The sequence below is a fragment of the Protomyctophum parallelum genome (genome assembly GCF_964188405.1).
Source record: "Protomyctophum parallelum genome assembly, chromosome: 5".
NCBI classification, from domain to species: Eukaryota; Metazoa; Chordata; class Actinopteri; order Myctophiformes; family Myctophidae; genus Protomyctophum; species Protomyctophum parallelum.
Genome location: NC_139702.1, coordinates 27451840 through 27469183, shown reverse-complemented (window position 1 = coordinate 27469183; position 17344 = coordinate 27451840). Strand labels below are relative to the sequence as shown.

At 40.7% G+C, this 17344-nt stretch overlaps 1 protein-coding gene and 1 long non-coding RNA gene across 2 annotated transcripts; both read left to right on the top strand.

Annotated features, from left to right (window-relative positions):
• The first annotated feature begins 11173 nt into the window (after positions 1-11173).
• LOC310858600 lies at positions 11174-14297 on the top strand. Its single transcript, XR_014569217.1, has 3 exons — positions 11174-11341; positions 13294-13404; positions 14218-14297. It is a non-coding gene; the product is annotated as an uncharacterized lncRNA (long non-coding RNA).
• A 3-nt stretch (positions 14298-14300) lies between these two features.
• On the top strand, positions 14301-15719 carry LOC310858297 (CD209 antigen-like protein C; the record flags this gene model as incomplete). The annotated part of the gene is made up of 4 exons (XM_083764405.1): positions 14301-14385; positions 14764-14897; positions 15008-15111; positions 15325-15719. The coding sequence occupies 4 exons, from the start codon at positions 14301-14303 to the stop codon at positions 15452-15454; spliced, it is 453 nt and encodes a 150-aa protein (XP_083620531.1). The 3' UTR covers positions 15455-15719.
• Between the last annotated feature and the right edge of the window lie 1625 nt (positions 15720-17344).

The following is a 17344-nucleotide window of genomic DNA, read 5'->3' as shown; positions in this document are numbered from 1 at the left end:
GTGTGTGTGTGTGTGTGTGTGTGTGTGTGTGTGTGTGTGTGTGTGTGTGTGTGTGTGTGTGTGTGTGTGTGTGTGTGTGTGTGTGTGTGTGTGTGTGTGTGTGTGTGCGCGCGCGCGAGCGTGTGTGCGTGTGCGTGCCTGTGTGTGCTCTCTAACATATTCCACACAGCTCTATTGTACAGTTTGTACTAGATCAGTAACCAGCAGTGTTTCTGCCCAGAACTTTGTTGGCAGTTTAAAACATGGATCATGGGTGTGGCTGGGTCTGACTGACAAAGAGGAGGAAGGGACATTTAGGTGGGTGGATGGAACACCACTTAACAAATCACAGTAAGACTTATTCTTTTCATTATATCTTCATTCTTCTCTTGTTCATTTTAAGTCCATTGTACATAATTGCTAAAAACTTAAATAATACTATAAAATACAAACCTACACTGTCCCTAAGACTACATTTACAACACAGGTATGCTTAGTTCAGATGTTTTGACTATGTGTGATGTTAACAGCAAAACCTACATGAATAAACTTCAAGCTAACCTTTAAACACAAGCTAACCTTCACACAACATGTCGCGATGCAATGTTTTGTGAGCTTGTATTGTATGCTATTTTCAATTATTTTTTAAATGTCTTTTCCCCTCAACTCCTTGCATCAAAACAGTTTTAAGGCCAGCTCCACACCAATGCAACTTCTTGCAACTGCCATTGGAGATAATGGTTGCAAGTATTAGCCAGTCTACATTGGTATAGATTGGCCTTAAGACAAGTATACATGTTGCCTATTTCACTACCCAGTTCATTTGAAAAATGACCTCAAAATATCATTTGAGGTCACAATTAAAAAATAACTAAAGATTTAGGGTGGAATGGAAAACCATCCTAGTAAAGGTGTAATTGTAATATCTCAAATGTTCCTATTTCTTCAGGTACCCTGATCCATCTTATAACAATGGAGGAAAAAACTGTGTTAGGTTTTATTTTTCTCTGTCTACTAGACGATGGTATGTCAGATCATATAACTGTAACATAAAAATCTGGTGGATCTGTGAAAGAGTTATTATCTGAAATCATCATTTCACAATGTGTTATAGTGTGTTGGTACAGCTACATGATAGGCGTGTAAGTCTGTTTTTGTTTGGCTGCCTTGCATGCCTCTACCCAATATACAGTAGCCGTATAGGGCACTTGCCCTAGCCTTGACAACCGTGCAGGCTTATGCAAAGGCTATATGTAATGTAGCTAGAATGTTCTGTAGACAGATACCTGGCATCCTATAGTGTGTATATAGTTTAATTGTACTACAGATTATAGACTAGTCTTTCTTTTTTCTTTTTCTTTTTAAATATGGTTAGACTGATGGTAGGTTCTTAGTTCACCTATGATCCTAGATAACTGCTATTTCTATGCATTTGACCTTTTGTTTTCCTCGCTTACTGTAAATCGCTCTGTATTTAGAGCATCTGCTCATTCCAAAATTGTAAATTAAATGACAATTTATATTCATATTTTCACTATTCAGTTTAAGGTGAACCTGTGTAGAATATATCAAATCTAATCTGTTGTATTTTAACACAATGTTTCATGCATATCAATAAAGTGTGTTGTATTGTTAAAGTTAACTTGTCATTCATGTACTACATTAAAGAGTGACAGAGGACAGCAGACAAAGCAGAAATGACAGATATTACTGTAACATGAGGTGACAGAGGCTACTCTACAGTATATGTTACTTATTAATGCTCCATTAATTAACACGCTGCCTTTTTATTTGCCACTTACATTTATTCATAGAATTCACAAAATCAATGCTCTGTTTATGAGAGCAGAGTGATGATAGAAATACATTTTTGCAGATATATGACAGATGAAAACACTTTTGTAACATAATATGCTCTATATCTTAAAAAAAAAACAAAGATAACAGATGTTCTTTATTGACCTTGTGCTGTGATCTTGGGTGTCATTTGTGAGCTTGTATACATGAAACAAGTACCCAGGACGTTTTTGTTAATGTCTGTACAGTCAGACGTGGTGTTTACAGTTTTTACTAATATTAGTATTCAATCAATCAAACATTTGCTGTGCGATGTGAGAGTGATGATTTCCGCAAACAACAAATAAGTCATGATCAGCACAACCCCTCCACTATCCACCCCTCACCCAATACAAACACCATATTGTTAGGGTGTCCAAATACAACAATGATATGTTATAGTATAGTTGTCCCTTTTGAAAGATGACCGGCATGTGTCCCAACTCTTTGATATCATATGAGTTATAATGGGATGTTATATTGTCAGTTGAAAATCTTCATGCTGAAGGTATGCCTACCAGCAGGAAGATGGTATACCTTCAGCAGGCTTCTAAATTAAAACCTAGTTTTCTGAAAAATGTATATAAAAAAAAGAATGTTGCTTGCTACAGTATATACTGTGCGTGGCCTGAAAGGTATAACAACGTATACTGTAGGTGTTCAGGTCTAAATGGGCTATATAAGTCATTTTCGTCTGAATTAGTCTTAATCGTATAGTGATTTCTATATACAGAGTTAACCGTTTAAACGTCCCATCCCTAATATGCATAATATCACCTTCATTACCTCTAACCTCCTAAAAGCAGTGTAGGACAGGCTGCCATGCATTTAACAAATGAGAAGTTGGCATGCAGGAACGTCGGTGGAGAAATAAATTACTTCACTGTGCTCTCAAAACCGTTAATCTTCAACTTCCTCTTATGAATTGTTTTCCAACTGCATGGGCTACTTGTATACACTAAGGAGTGTAGTTTGGAGATGAGCTAGGATGTCTGAGGATGTGTACGCCCTGCCAGACCTGACCAAGAAGGCCAGACGTGGCCGAGGAGAGCATATAGACAGCGGAGGAGAGAGAGAAGAGAGGATAGTAGACATCTATGTCTCTACAGATGACCCTGACCCTGCTGGGACACGGCAGCAGCATGCTGGACAGAGGAACACAGCACGAGAGCAGCATGAAGATGGAGGTAAACAATAACAAGCTACAGCGGTTCAGTCAGGACAACTCAAGAAGGATATATATTTATTGAATATAAGACAGTATATTTATTATGGTTTGGCGATGTATTGGATCTGCTTTTTAGGTACACAGATCAAGCGCATCAGTCCCGGCCATAGGGACTCCGAATCCCCCGTACCTAAACAGTAGATCCAAAACGACAGGTGGTAGCTGGGGTGGAGGTGGGTGAGCAGCAGGTTTGTATACAGCAGTGCGCAGGTATACAGTATAGCAGCAGCAAGCAAGCAGGGGGAGGAATGCAAACCTCCGGTTAAAGTAGCCGGTATGAAGATGGAGTGAGTGTGTGATTGGCTGAGTGAATCATGTGGATGAGAGCGTGATGCTGAGGCGGCCCAATTAACGGCCAGCAGCAACTGCACTGAGGTTCCCTGACTGAACTTGCTCTGCACATGTCTACGACAGGCACAAATATATATATATATATAACTAAACGTACACATCTATGGATGTTATGCGAGGGAAGGGGCATGTGGTGGTGTCTGTGTGGAGAAGTGTTATTGTATACACCAGTGGTTCTCAACCAGTGGTCCTTGATGGTGTTCCAAGTGGTCCACATGCTAAATGATGGAGAGTTGGTAACCAAAGTAGTTCTTTAACTCTGGAGTGTGTAAAATGAAACCAAATGGACCCCATTTTACGCCAAGTGGGAGACAACCTCCCACTTCACCAATGTTCACGCATGTTGAATGGGCTATTTGCAAGAGCAGCCAGACATTGGGCCCCTCTCTATTACTTCCTTCACAGGCGTGAATGATACTAATGTAGGCTCTGTTCCATAATGTAGTACAGCGGTTCTCAAACCTTTTAATTTCAACGACCCCCATAACTGAACTGAACTGAACCCATAGAATAGAGTGTATACATGTAAACAAATGAACGCCTGCTGGTCCGTTTGGTTCCATTTGTACACTCTCTGGGTTACACATAGAGGAGCCATTCGGAAACCCAGGGGCCCTTGGCTCTCAGGGGCCTTTTGGGGAAACTGGACCGTGCAGTATTAGGTTTGAAGTCCTGACAAGGGCTTCAAACTTCCTGGAGCTCTTCATTCAGTGTGTGTGTGTGTGTGTGTGTGTGTGTGTGTGTGTGTGTGTGTGTGTGTGTGTGTGTGTGTTCAGTGTCAATGGATTGGGATAGGCTTGATCTGCCTAAAAATGTACTGATATTAGACTTGCCACGTGTTTTCTTATTGGACCCTATCTTGTTGTTTTTAAATGTCTCTTTTTGTAACAAAACCTTTTAAACCCTCTCAAGTAAACTCATATGCGTGCCTTGTGTTGTTCAGCCTCTGATGAGACAAAGAAGATTCACTACGGAGTGACTGCAGGGTGTCTGGTGCTGCTGTGTGTTCTCCTGTTGACTGCCATCATTGGTCTGGTCGTATACTGTGAGTGTCATTCTTTAAGCAGTATCATTGTATCGGGCCGAAACCTCTTATCTCCATATTTGAAACTTGTTTCTTTCTCGCGTCACACAAAACAATCAAAAGTATAGCAGATCCACAAGCTTGAAAATGTGGCACAAAGGGGCGTGTTTTGAGCTTGTCGATCTGCTGCTTATGGAGTTGGAACAACTGATGTTCAGGAGGCGGAGAAACACACCTTGACCATACCTTCACCGCGGGCTGACCGCCACACGATCACACCCTCCACGTGTACCGCCGTCTGACCGCCACACAACCCCCTCCCCAAAGACTTCAGTGTCGGCGACCCCCCCCCCCTGGAACCCACGCCCCGCTCTCCTCCTCATCATCACTCTCCTCCTCATCATTTCATTCTTTCATTCAATAAAACCTTTAATCCTTCCACAATGGTGTGTTTCTTCCAACTAGTGAATTGCTAAAAGTTTTTACTTTTTTAAAGTAACAGTTTAGGCATAGGCCTATGAGGTTTCCCCCCCGACAGAGATGGTGTTATATTGAGTCAGAAATAGTGCCGGTGGATGTAGCTCAAACCAAAGTCAATTTGTTAATGATTGTTCTTGCAGATTTTGAAGCAATCAAAGAGAAAAACTACAATCTGGCCAAAGAGCGAGACGAAATACAGTCCAGTTTTGACCAGCTAGAGAGCAGACTCAACAACCAGACCGAAGAGAAAGAACTGTTACAGACTAGATATGACAACCTGATTGGACGAGATGACGTTAGGAGAACTCTTTGCGGTCAGTGAAATACCTGTACTTTTTTTCTTCATTGTATCATGTTGTCATTTATCTGATTGGGAACAGTATAGCTAACCTTTATTTGGTGTTGTCAGAATCACTTGGATTTACATTGGGTGGTGGGCTGTGTTATTACATCTCTACTGAGAGGAAAACCTGGGAGGAGAGCAGACAATACTGTAGAGACAAACAATCAGACCTGATGGTCATAAAGAGCAAAGAAACACAGGTACAATATATATTGTGTCAGTACAGTAGTGTGTGTGTGTGTGTGTGTGTGTGTGTGTGTGTGTGTGTGTGTGTGTGTGTGTGTGTGTGTGTGTGTGTGTGTGTGTGTGTGTGTGTGTGTGTGTGTGTGTGTGTGTGTGTGTGTGTGTGTGTGTGTGTGTGTGTGTGTGTGTGTGTGAGTGTGTGTGCGTCCGTGCGTGCGTGCATGCGTGAGTGTGTGTGTGTGTGCGTGCATGTGTGTGTGCATATATGTGCATGTCATCTTCACACTTTTTGGTGACACACATCAATTGTACAGTTTGTACTTCAGTAACCAGCAGATTTTCTGTTCAGGACTTGGTTGAGAGATTAAACCAGAGAGTGTGGCTAGGTCTGACCGACAGAGACAAGGAAGGAATCTGGATACACAACTGACCGAACAAAGACTTTATATGACTGTCATTTCTCCTCTTTTTCTCTTTCTCTTCGTCAATAAATATTCCATTTAATTCCATACATATACTCGATTGTGCCGAACAGGGAGAAAAATGTGGCAGAGCCGAACGCCAAGATAAAATATCATATGCACACATGTATTCATTCTATCATAAATATTGGTTAATCTATTCGTGAGTTATCTGACTGATCTGTATTAAATATGACTTTATTATACAATACACTGTCACAATTGTCACAATGCCTGCTCAGGTTCTGATCAAGTAAAATAAAAACTATACAGTATATATAGCTAATGCAAAACCATACTAGTAATATTGTAATGAATTACGTGCTACTGTTTCTCCAGGTACTGGTTTCACCATCAGCCTAATAGAAATGGAGACTGCCTTGAGTTTATTGGTCCGCCTTACAGTGGATGGAACGACAAGACGTGTTCTGACATCAACCGTTGGATCTGTGAAAGAGATATCTATTGAAATCCTCCTTAGCATGGTATACAGCTATACAAGATGGATGTGTTTGCATGTGGTACAGTAGTTTGTGTGTTTTATTTGGTTGTCTGACTTTCAGTCCTACCCAGTATCCACTGTATATATGCTTTGAATATTCATATGTCCTTTATTTAGTAAAGGTTGAGCCTATATGAAAACCATTCCTGTAATAACTATATCTGTTCCGTTTTAATATGCCATGTTTCATGTGTAGATTGTAGATTAATGAAGTGTGATGTGTTCTGATGGAACTGGGTTTGGTCCAAATCAGTTTCTTAATACAGTGAACAGAGAATAAAATAATTGCTGATCGTTCAATGAATATTTCACATAATTTCCTCTTTTTTATACCTTTCCCCCCTCTAAATGGTATATTAAATGCTATAATACAAATGTTTATGGGCACTAAGATAAGTATGCCTATTTAACCAGTTAATTTACCTAGAATTAAATTTGAGACCATTAAAAAGCAACTTTCTTTTTAAACCCATCCAGGTGTTGTAGTTAATTAAACTTGTACAGGTACTGGTACCCTCCGAGTTTATTTATTTTGTCACGTCCTGTCCTAGGACGTACCACGCCTGGACCGCCGTCCCTACCTTTGCCCCTCTGTTGCCTCCCTTCCCCTGGCTGATTGTGAGACTGTGTCCACCTGCGCTTCTAAGCTGAAGAGACTTTGGTTAATGAGCATGGAGGTATATTAGGGACTCTGTGTTATTGGTTAGGTTGCTCGATTATAACACTGTTTCCCAAGAGTGGGACTTTATGTTATGTATGCCCTGGGAGGGCTTTCTGAGTTATAAATAAAAGTGCTTGAGTGCAAGACGTTGTTGCTTGGATTTCTGCATACGGGTCCAAATACTGAGGTGTTCCTGACATATTTATTTATATCTCTCTCAGAGTCTCAGCCTGATAACAAAGAGGACTGTTGAGTTAATTTCCTAATGTGCATAATAGGGGATGGATTGACAGAACCGATCCAGATCCGCTGTGAAAAAAAAATTGATTTATTTTTAAATCTCCCCATAGTCTATAACGGCACTCATACATTTAAAGAAATAATTATTGGAATAAAATGTGGTTATCATAATTAAGCATTCAGAAATGTCCGGGCAGAGTTCCGAGAACATTTGACTTTGAATTCAAACTTTTTCTGTTTTGTATGAAGTATTACTCACCTAGTATAATCATAATACCAGATTATCATGTTTTAGGGGGGGTGGGGGGGTCACTGTACTCCATTTTAGCTGTGAATTCAAGCAAGGTCATTGCTGAGGAAATGCACACCACAGCAGTGGTAAGAGTTGGGGGCATTTTCTGTGCAATTTGTTTTGCTCACATTTCCTGATAGGCTGCTAATGCGCATTCAATCAAATGAGAGGTCGGCAGGATCGATGGAGCAATGAATTACTTCACTATTCCCTCAAGGCGTTAAACTTCCTCTTTTGTGAACAACGAGTGAAGATGAACTTCGAGGATGTTGACACATCAAAGGAGTAACCGATTAGTACATTCTACAATTCACGCTACAGTACATTCATAATATTATTAAAAGTTGTCAATTATTTTTGAGTGGTGCTGGTGCAACCACTCCTATAGACAGCTACTGTATGTGTGTCCCTGGCTGGCTGTGTCCCTGGGTCTGAGCACGGACATAGCATATTTTCAACAGCAAGTGTCACTGTTGCGCAGCCTAACACACACACACACACACACACACACACACACACACACACACACACACACACACACACACACACACACACACACACACACACACACACACACACACACACACACAGAGGCCAGGGAGGAGAGCTTGTACAGTACAGTATACAGTACGTACAGCACAAGTACAGTACAGCACCACTCACTATTTTCGAAATAAAAAGTCATTAAAGGTTTCATCATTCTCAAGTGATCTCATATTTGTGTATTCAGACTCTGAGACAAAGAAGAATCTCTCTGGGGTGTTTGCAGTGTGCCTGGTGCTGCTGTGTGTTCTCCTACTGGCTGTCATCATTGTCCTGGTCATAAACAGTCAGTGTCATTCTATAAGCAGTATCTATCTTCACATATTTTAGTCAGAAATAGTGCAGTTGACGTTGCTTTAAATATGTTGGGCTCTGTTGTGGCACAGGTGGATCGGTGTGAAGCATGCAGCTGAATTTATTAGTAAAGTAAAGTACTGAGAGTGCAGCAGACTGGAGTTTTGCCTTGGCTTTCATAGTACAGTAAATACTCAAAGAATATTAATAACATATCCCATTTTATGGACAACATTATGTCCATGGACAAGTAGGCCTATGCATGTACACACACAAAACAAATAATAATTAAACACTTGGTTTATGATTCACCTGTTTCCCCACATAGAGCCCTCATGTTTCATTGTCAAATCAAAGTTCTCAAAGTTGAAGCTCATCAGTTTGTTGATTCTTCTCCTTCTTGCAGATTTTGAATTAATTATAGAGAACGACAACCTGACTGCAGAGAAGGATCAGATACAGTCCAGTTGTTATGAGTTACAGACTAGACATAACACACTAACAGAAGAACAGGAAGACCTGAAGAGAAGGCTCTGTGGTCAGTGAAACTTCGCTGTGTTGCATCAACATCTGAGCACATGAAAGTACAATGGCTAACTTTATGTTGTGTTGTCCGATGTACTGCCTGGAAGAAGAAAAGCTGGGAGGACAGCAGACAATACTGTAGAGACAGACACACAGGGCTGTATTTTGCATGTACAGGTCTTATTACTTAATTTAAGACCTGGAGGCGTGATCAATGCCATTTGGCTATTCTGAGTGGCCAAAGAGCATTGACCACGCCTCCAGGTCTTAAATTAAGTAATAAGACCTGGTACTTTAGACACGCAAAATACAGCCCTCAGACTTGATGGTCATAAACAGCCAAGCAGAACAGGTGCGTGCATGCATGCATGTGTTTATACATACTCTTTGTGGAGACAGATCTATTGTATACAGTTTGTACTTCAGTAAAACCAGCAGTGTTTCTCTCCAGGAGTTTGTTGGGTGTTTAAACCAGAGGGTGTGGCTGGGTCTGACTGACAGAGAGGAGGAAGGGACATTTAAGTGGGTGGACCGTGGATGGAACACCACTGACCGCACCAGCGTAAGACTTCATTATACCTTAATCTTTCTCTATTAAAAAAAAAAAGAAATAGTTGGCATTAAATGTTGTGATGAAATACAGACCCTTCAACACTGTCACCAAGACAATAACACCTGCTGTCCAGTAAATTTGCAGAATATAGAATATCATTTGAGGTCATGATAAAAAAAAAAAAAGATAAAACATTTAGTGAAATAAATCATAATTGTAAAGGCATTGTAATTAATGACATGCTCCCGCTTGCTTCTCTATAGGTACTGGTACCCTGGAGAGCCTACCAATGGAGAATCTTCCACAACAGAAGAAGACTGTGTTGAGCTTTATAATGGAAATGAACCTTCCATTCCTGGTCAAGGATGGAACGATGGACTATGTTCTGCCAACCTCCAGTGGATCTGTGAAAGAGTAGTTATCAAGTGAAATCATCATTTTCACAATGTATGTGTCATGTAGTAGTAGTTTGTGTTTGTTTGCTTTAACTGCCTTGCTATACCCAATATAATGGATGGATCGATGGATGTGTGTGTGCGTGTGTGCATTCGTGCAGCAATGTATAAACATTCAAGAGTGTTACCAGATTGGTTTAGTTGTACAATGTGATGTCTTTGCTATACCATCCCAAATACAACCAATATTGTTTTTGTTGACACCAGTCACAACTAGGTCCTGATTAAGGGGGTGGGGCTGTGTCTTTGATTTGTACATGGACCAGGCATTTCAAGATAAACATTCTAAGTAGGCCTACCAACCATTAGAATAGTAACAAACCATTGGTACAGATGTAGATTCTGCACATAGAAGCCTGCATGGGCCATGTACATACTGTAAACTGACTTCGAGTGGCCTAATAGCTGGCATGACAACATGCCAAATATTGCTCTGTTTCGGCTGTTGTAGGCAGTTTGTCTGTGTGGAGGAGAAGGTGCCCATGAACTGTCAACCCGTTACATTTGTTTCCCTGCTAAATTAATTGTAATTTGTGGATTCAAATAAAGAATTGAAGAAGTGTGTGTGTGTGTGTGTGTGTGTGTGTGTGTGTGTGTGTGTGTGTGTGTGTGTGTGTGTGTGTGTGTGTGTGTGTGTGTGTGGTGAAATGGTAAATATTCCAGACAGAATGTCAGAATTGAAATAATAAGTAATTAAACATAGATTAAACATACTGCTATATACTATCAAAAGTTGATAGTATATACTCACAATTAATTTGCAGAGGTGAGTGGTGGCCCCTGCAAATTCACACCTCTGGCGTGTGTGTGTGCGTGTGTGTGTGCGTGCGTGCGTGCGTGCATGCGTGCGTGCGTGCGTGCGTGCGTGCGTGCGTGCGTGCGTAGCCCAATGCACCGTAGTTGTAGTAGTAATAGTAGTAGTAGTAGTAGTAGTATAGTAGCAGTAATAAATAGAATATACTATAACCTACAGTAGCCATCTGCACTGAGCGTCACACATTTACCATTGATTGAGGTTTTTGTGAATTAATGGGCAATGTCTTCACTATTCTCATTTATTGTTAATCTTCCTCTTTTTTGGTGACTTCTGTTTTCCAAAAAACTATACAAAGAGTGCAGTAGCCAGTAGTCGTAAAGATGTGCTAGAATGTCTGAGAACGTGTATGCCGTGCCAGACCTGACCCAGAAGGTCAGACATGGCCGAGGAGAGAGGGAGGTGGAGATGGAGGAGAGAGGAGAGAATGAAGACAGGGGAGAATGGGAAGAGAGGACAGTAGACCTCTACGGGACTGCAGAAGATTGCACAGTTCATGACAACCCCGACCCTGCTGGGACACAGCAGGATACTGTAGGCATGATACAGGAGAACACAGCACAACCGCAGCAAGGAGGTAAAGCCAATAAAATGCTACAATGGATGGTTAACTAACAACACATTGCTGTTACAAAAGGGTGGTGCATGGTGTACGTGGTGGTCGCTAATTTTGCCAATTTAATTCAAGGTGGCCTGTGGCCCTGTGTGAACATTCTCAGATTACTCTGAAATCTGCCAGTTTTCTTACTTTTTCATTCTTTCTTTCTTTTTTGTAGGCAAAATTATACATTATTTTCCACGTGTACAGATGAGAATGGAGGAATGGGTGACATTTATTGCAGGGGAGTAGGGGTTGGGCATGGCCACCAGGTGACCACGGTACCGAATATAATGGCCTCCAGGACATTATATTCGGTGTCAATGAACAGTAAAACTCTTTGTATCCATATGAATTCAACTGTCATTAGGACAAAGAAACACAATAATTCTGTGTTGTAAGGAACACGGTGTATATCAAATAGCCTATTGTTACATAGAATTCATATAATTTCATTATTGCGGTGCCTATCACTTCTGGCTGCAACTTCTGCTTATCTTTATCTACACTAAAACAGTTTAACTTTGCAGTTGTATGTGGTTACGCTGTTGCTACAATTAAAGGTATATTCAGTGATTTCACTTAATTCAAATATCACTTATTTTTTTGTTTTGTTGTGATAATCCTCCCTACTATAGAGTGTGCTGGCCATATAAGGAGTTCCTCCCTGTCCCCAGTTAACCCCTGGGGGTCAAAAAACCTTAGGTTTCGTTTTGACTCTCTATCCTGATTGGACGAAAGGCTGGGTCCCACAGCCAAAAACTAAACCTAAGCCTTTTTGAGTGAAATCACTGAATATACCTTTAAGTTACCTTTAGACATCAGTTAGGAGACTGGCCAACAGGCGTACAGTTGGTATAATTTAAAGATAGATATATAATTAGGCCTGCAGGCCACTTGCGTAGTGTTGACAGCGTGTTGTGCGTCCGAATCAGGGGGGCAGTCAGCCAGATATTTCGTGAAGCCTCATTTGAAATCGGTAGTTCATATAATGGCCTGTTGTGGCGCTGGGCTGGACCCAAAAAGCCCCATAGCTCCATAGAGGCCCATGTATTTTGGCCCAACTTCACCTAGACTGTATTACCTTAATAAACATGGTCATGAATACTTTCTGCTTCCAGTCACTAGTTTAAAGTCTCATTTCTAATGTCATAATATTCTTTTTGGAAAATTATGTTCCCATTTATTTAAAAAATGACCATAAAGTCGCGCATGTTCTGAGGGGCGTGGCTACCGTTACAGTCTATGATCGGGATTCCCCTCCCACTCGAGTCAAAATAAAAACCAACGGAGAAGAAGGGGGGAAGTCCCGCCTCGTTGTCTGGGCCAGCCAATGGCCAGCTGGGCTAAAACGGATCTAGAAAGATGGCGACTTACAGTGCATTAGAATGCAAGGGATTTCAGGCTTCATTTTACGTTCATGTTAGACCCGGGGAACGCTTTGTCCATATTTTTTACAGTCTATGGTCCGAATCCCAATCCCGAAATCCCCAAATAAAATAAATTGAATATGATCGTCTTAACTCACTGTGCACAGTACACAATTATGGCTGTCTTGCGCACTCTTTCACTGTTTTCTTCTTTCTTTCCAGTTCAACTTATATCAAATTCATTAATATGGACTTGACAGGGAATTCATGTTCCATTGCGTGACCACGTAAACCCCAGACTTGTCTACACCAAATATCTTCACCGAAAATAGCCGATTGTGAGCTTGTAGATCTGCACCTTTTCGTGAATGTTCGCCTGAGAATCAGGACACTAGGGTTGGGGTCAGGTGCTAGGGTTCAAGTTGTGAACTGTTTCAGTTCTGTTTCAGTTCTGTTTCAAAACACTCAGTATTTTGGTTAAAGATATAAAAGTCATAAGGCATCATAACTTCTTAAAAGTTGTCAGTTATTCTAAATGTATTTTCTTCTTGTGTTGTTCAGACCCTGATGAGTCCAAGAAGAAACGCTCCAGAGTGGCTGCAGTGTGTCTGAGAATAATAATAACGCTGTGTCTTCTCCTATTGGCTGGCAACATTGGTGTGGTCGTACGCTGTGAGTTCTATTCTATTCTATATAGTTCTATTATATTTTAGAACAGTGGTTCCCAAACTGGGGGTCGACCCTAGGGGGGTCCCCAAAAACATGTCATTTTTATTTTGGCTTTAGGGAGGGGAGGTCATACAACTTTAATTTGTTGAATTCTATATTTAATTATTTAAGTTATTTAAGTTTAACCTGTGTGGTGGCTTGACTATCTCCCATTTCTGTTTGTGTCCCACCACATATCGTAGCCTATTTCATATTGCGCTGAAGTGAAGTTGACTTTCAGAGTAAAATTTAAGTTTAAAAACAATAATAATCAGGTGGTCGGGTGGCACATTGGTAAAGTGGTGGTGGTAGATCTGCTGTTTTTCCCTACTTTAGAAAAAATTATTTAAGTCAAAATGAAAGTGTTTTGAGAGGTTTGTAGAACTGTAAGTAATAACTATACATTGAATCAAAGATATTTTTTTCCATTTCCCAACTCACCACCTCGCTGTGGGTACCAGTCCATAGTCCACAATTCCAAAATGTCTGTAAAGGAAAGGAAAGGTACTATGTTTACCCTGCAGGGTAACTGGACTAAGCTCAAGAACTTGTTTACAGCCAGGCCCTGATCATAGAAAATTTCATGGTAGAGGTTCAATGCCTTGTTCAAGGGCACTTCAGTGGTGGTAATTTTAACGTGCCGGTCCGGGGATACAAACTAGCGACCTTCCGATATCAAGACCGCTCCGCAAACCGTTCGGCCACCGCTGTCTGTCACCACAAACAAACTGCCTTGCCACTGACTGCTCATCAGATTGTTGATTCTTCTTCTTGCAGATATGGTACTGGTTAAAGACAGAAACAACCTGGCCGAAGAGTTGGAGCAGATACAGATCAGTCATAGCAACCTGACCAAAGAGATGACACTGTTAGAGACTAAATTCAAAGAGTTAGAGATCACATTTACAAACCAAGACCCAGCCCTGCTGAAGAAGATCCTTTGTGGTAAGTGGAAGATCGCTGTTTTTCTACATTGTTATACCACATCATTATTTGCCATTAATCTGATTGGAACACTCACACATACACATGTACGTAACTACCTGTACAGTACACACACACACACACACACACACACACACACACACACACACACACACACACACACACACACACACACACACACACACACACACACGCGCATGCACACGCACACGCACACACACACACACACACACACACACACACACACACACACACACACACACACACACACACACACACACACACACACACACACACACACACACACACACACACACACACTCACACGCATACATCCACATACCAAATACAAAACTAACATGATTTTGTTGTTGTTAGAATACTATGGATTAAAATTTGGTGGTGGCATGTGTTATTACATCTCTACTGTGGAGAAAACCTGGGAGGAGAGCAGACAAGACTGTAGAGCCAACCAATCAGACCTGATGGTCATAAAGAGTCAAGACAAACAGGTATGATGTGTGTGTCCATGTGTGCCTGCATGTGCATTAATGAATGCTGTAACTAATTTCACTTCCTCAAATCAATTGTGCAGTTAGTAACCAACAGCTTTTCTATGCAGGTCTTTGTTGTCCGTTTAAACCAGATGGTGTGGCTGGGTCTGTCCGACATAGAACAGGAAGGACACTGGAAGTGGGTGGATGGAACACCTTTGACCAGCACAGAGTAAGACTTTGTCATCTTTTGTTCATTTTCACAAACATTTCACAATTTACATATTTTTCTACTCAATAAAATAAAATATGTAACTGTACCACACTGTCACTAAGACATTATCTGTTGTATATTTCACTATACGGTTATTTGATTTCATTGTTAGAAAACAAAATAGAGTGAAAATTGTGATGAAAGATATGTTCCTAACTTCCTATTCTACAGGTACTGGGACAAAGGTGAGCCTAATAATGCTACTGAAAAAGAAGACTGTGCTGAGATGAAAGGCGGTGGATGGAACGACGTTCCATGTAGTGTAAAGAAACATTGGATCTGTGAAAGAGTCGTCTTGTGAAGTCACAGTTTTCACAATGAATTAGTTTATATGTTCTTATGTGATGGTTTGTGGAGTGTTTGCTTCTGGTATATTTTAGCTTTGCTTTGTCTGCCTTGCAATTTTACTCACTATGCACTGTATATAGCTATTGTATTATATTAAATTCATATTTTCGTTATTTAGCTATGAAGGGGATCCTATATAGAACATTGGTTCCCAACCTTTTTATACTGAAGTACCACCTCAGAAAATATTTGGCTCTCCAAGTACCACGATAATAACTGATATAGGAGCGTATGCCTGCCCTTTTTGTTCCAGGACCATTCGTAAGCCAATAATGCATGCTGCTGCTCCGACAAAACTCTGTCTAATCACTAATCAGCGATGATATTTCTAATGTGATTAATACCTTCTCAAATCTTCTGTTAACGGTTAGGTGTGCTGTCATGCTCATTCAGCACGGCTGGCTAGCCTATTTCAACTAAATTCTTGGCCTGGTATGAGCCTGGTATTTCTTGGTCAGAATAAAATATGCAATAGATATTTCATTCCACTTTTGTCTTTTTTTGCCTCCTTTTTTGGGTGACTACCACCAGAGGGGGGCTCAAGTACCACCAGTACTGTAGTACCAGTGGTTGGGAACCTCTGCTATAGAATATGAATAACATCAATCTAAATCTAGCATTTTGATGGAAGTGACATGTGTTTGGGTGTGGTGTGGGATGTGTGGGGTGGGTGGGTTTCCAATTTATATTATTTAACAGAAATTTTAGTAGGCTACAACAGTGCTTGAAGTTTAGCAATCTGCCAGAGGAGCACAATGAGTACATTGTATAATAACTAATAAAAGTGATGAAGAACTAAGGACGGAGTCCATGCTTTAAGTTTAAGTGACCCTTATCCATGTTTAAAGTCCAGAGTGTTTACAGAAACACTGATAGGTCTTAGTCCTCATTTATTCCATCGGACTGCAGTGTGTGGAAGGTGTAGAATAGGCCTCCCTTCTGTGAATGAGATTATGGATGCCTCCTGTTTTGAAACCGAATATACAAAAGATATTTTGACACTACTTTTCTTTCACTTAAAGGAGGAAACTGATGACAAAAAGATACAAAAAGAGAGAACTATGACTCATTTCGACTTCATGTTGACATATCCGTGGTGCAGTAGATCATATCATGGAGATGCGGTCCGGTACGCTCTTAACCCATTTAGACCTGAAGACATTTCTGCAAATGTCTTCTAAATCCTGACAGTTTTCTGAAAAGCCTATGTCAGTCATTATTAAAGTTTTTCATGTCAATGACCCCAAAAATATATGTAATTGGCCGCCGACCCCCATCTGAAAATATGTTGTTCCAGGGACCCCCCATGAAGCAAAGATTGAGTTAAAAACGATCGCTCTGACAGAATATATATTCAAAGATTTGCACCACATTTTCACGATTTTTCAAAAATAGCAGACGTACAAGCTCGTAGCGTGGCACTCGGTGCCGCGCTATGAGCTTGTAGATCTGTTATTTTTCAATAGCTAAAGTATAACATAATTCTTAAAACACCAAAAGGGGTTCCCGCCCGTCACTAGTCACTACACCATTGGTTCTCAAAGTTGGGGTCTCAGCTGGTCCTTAGAAGGGTAGAAACTAAAATCAGCCAGAGAATGTATCATTCATATACTGTACAGTACTATGCTGCATGAATAAACATACAATTTGATAGCATACAGTAGATCACCCAGCAGGTTTTATGGTTTTTCAATCCCCACACGTGTGCGTGCGTGTACTGTATGTATAAGTGTTGCAACACTTAAAATGTAGAATATGACATTTTAGCGGTAATATCATATATACGTACACGTGTGTGGGTATATGGATATAGGGTGGCCTGGCTGGGTGTATGACTTGACTA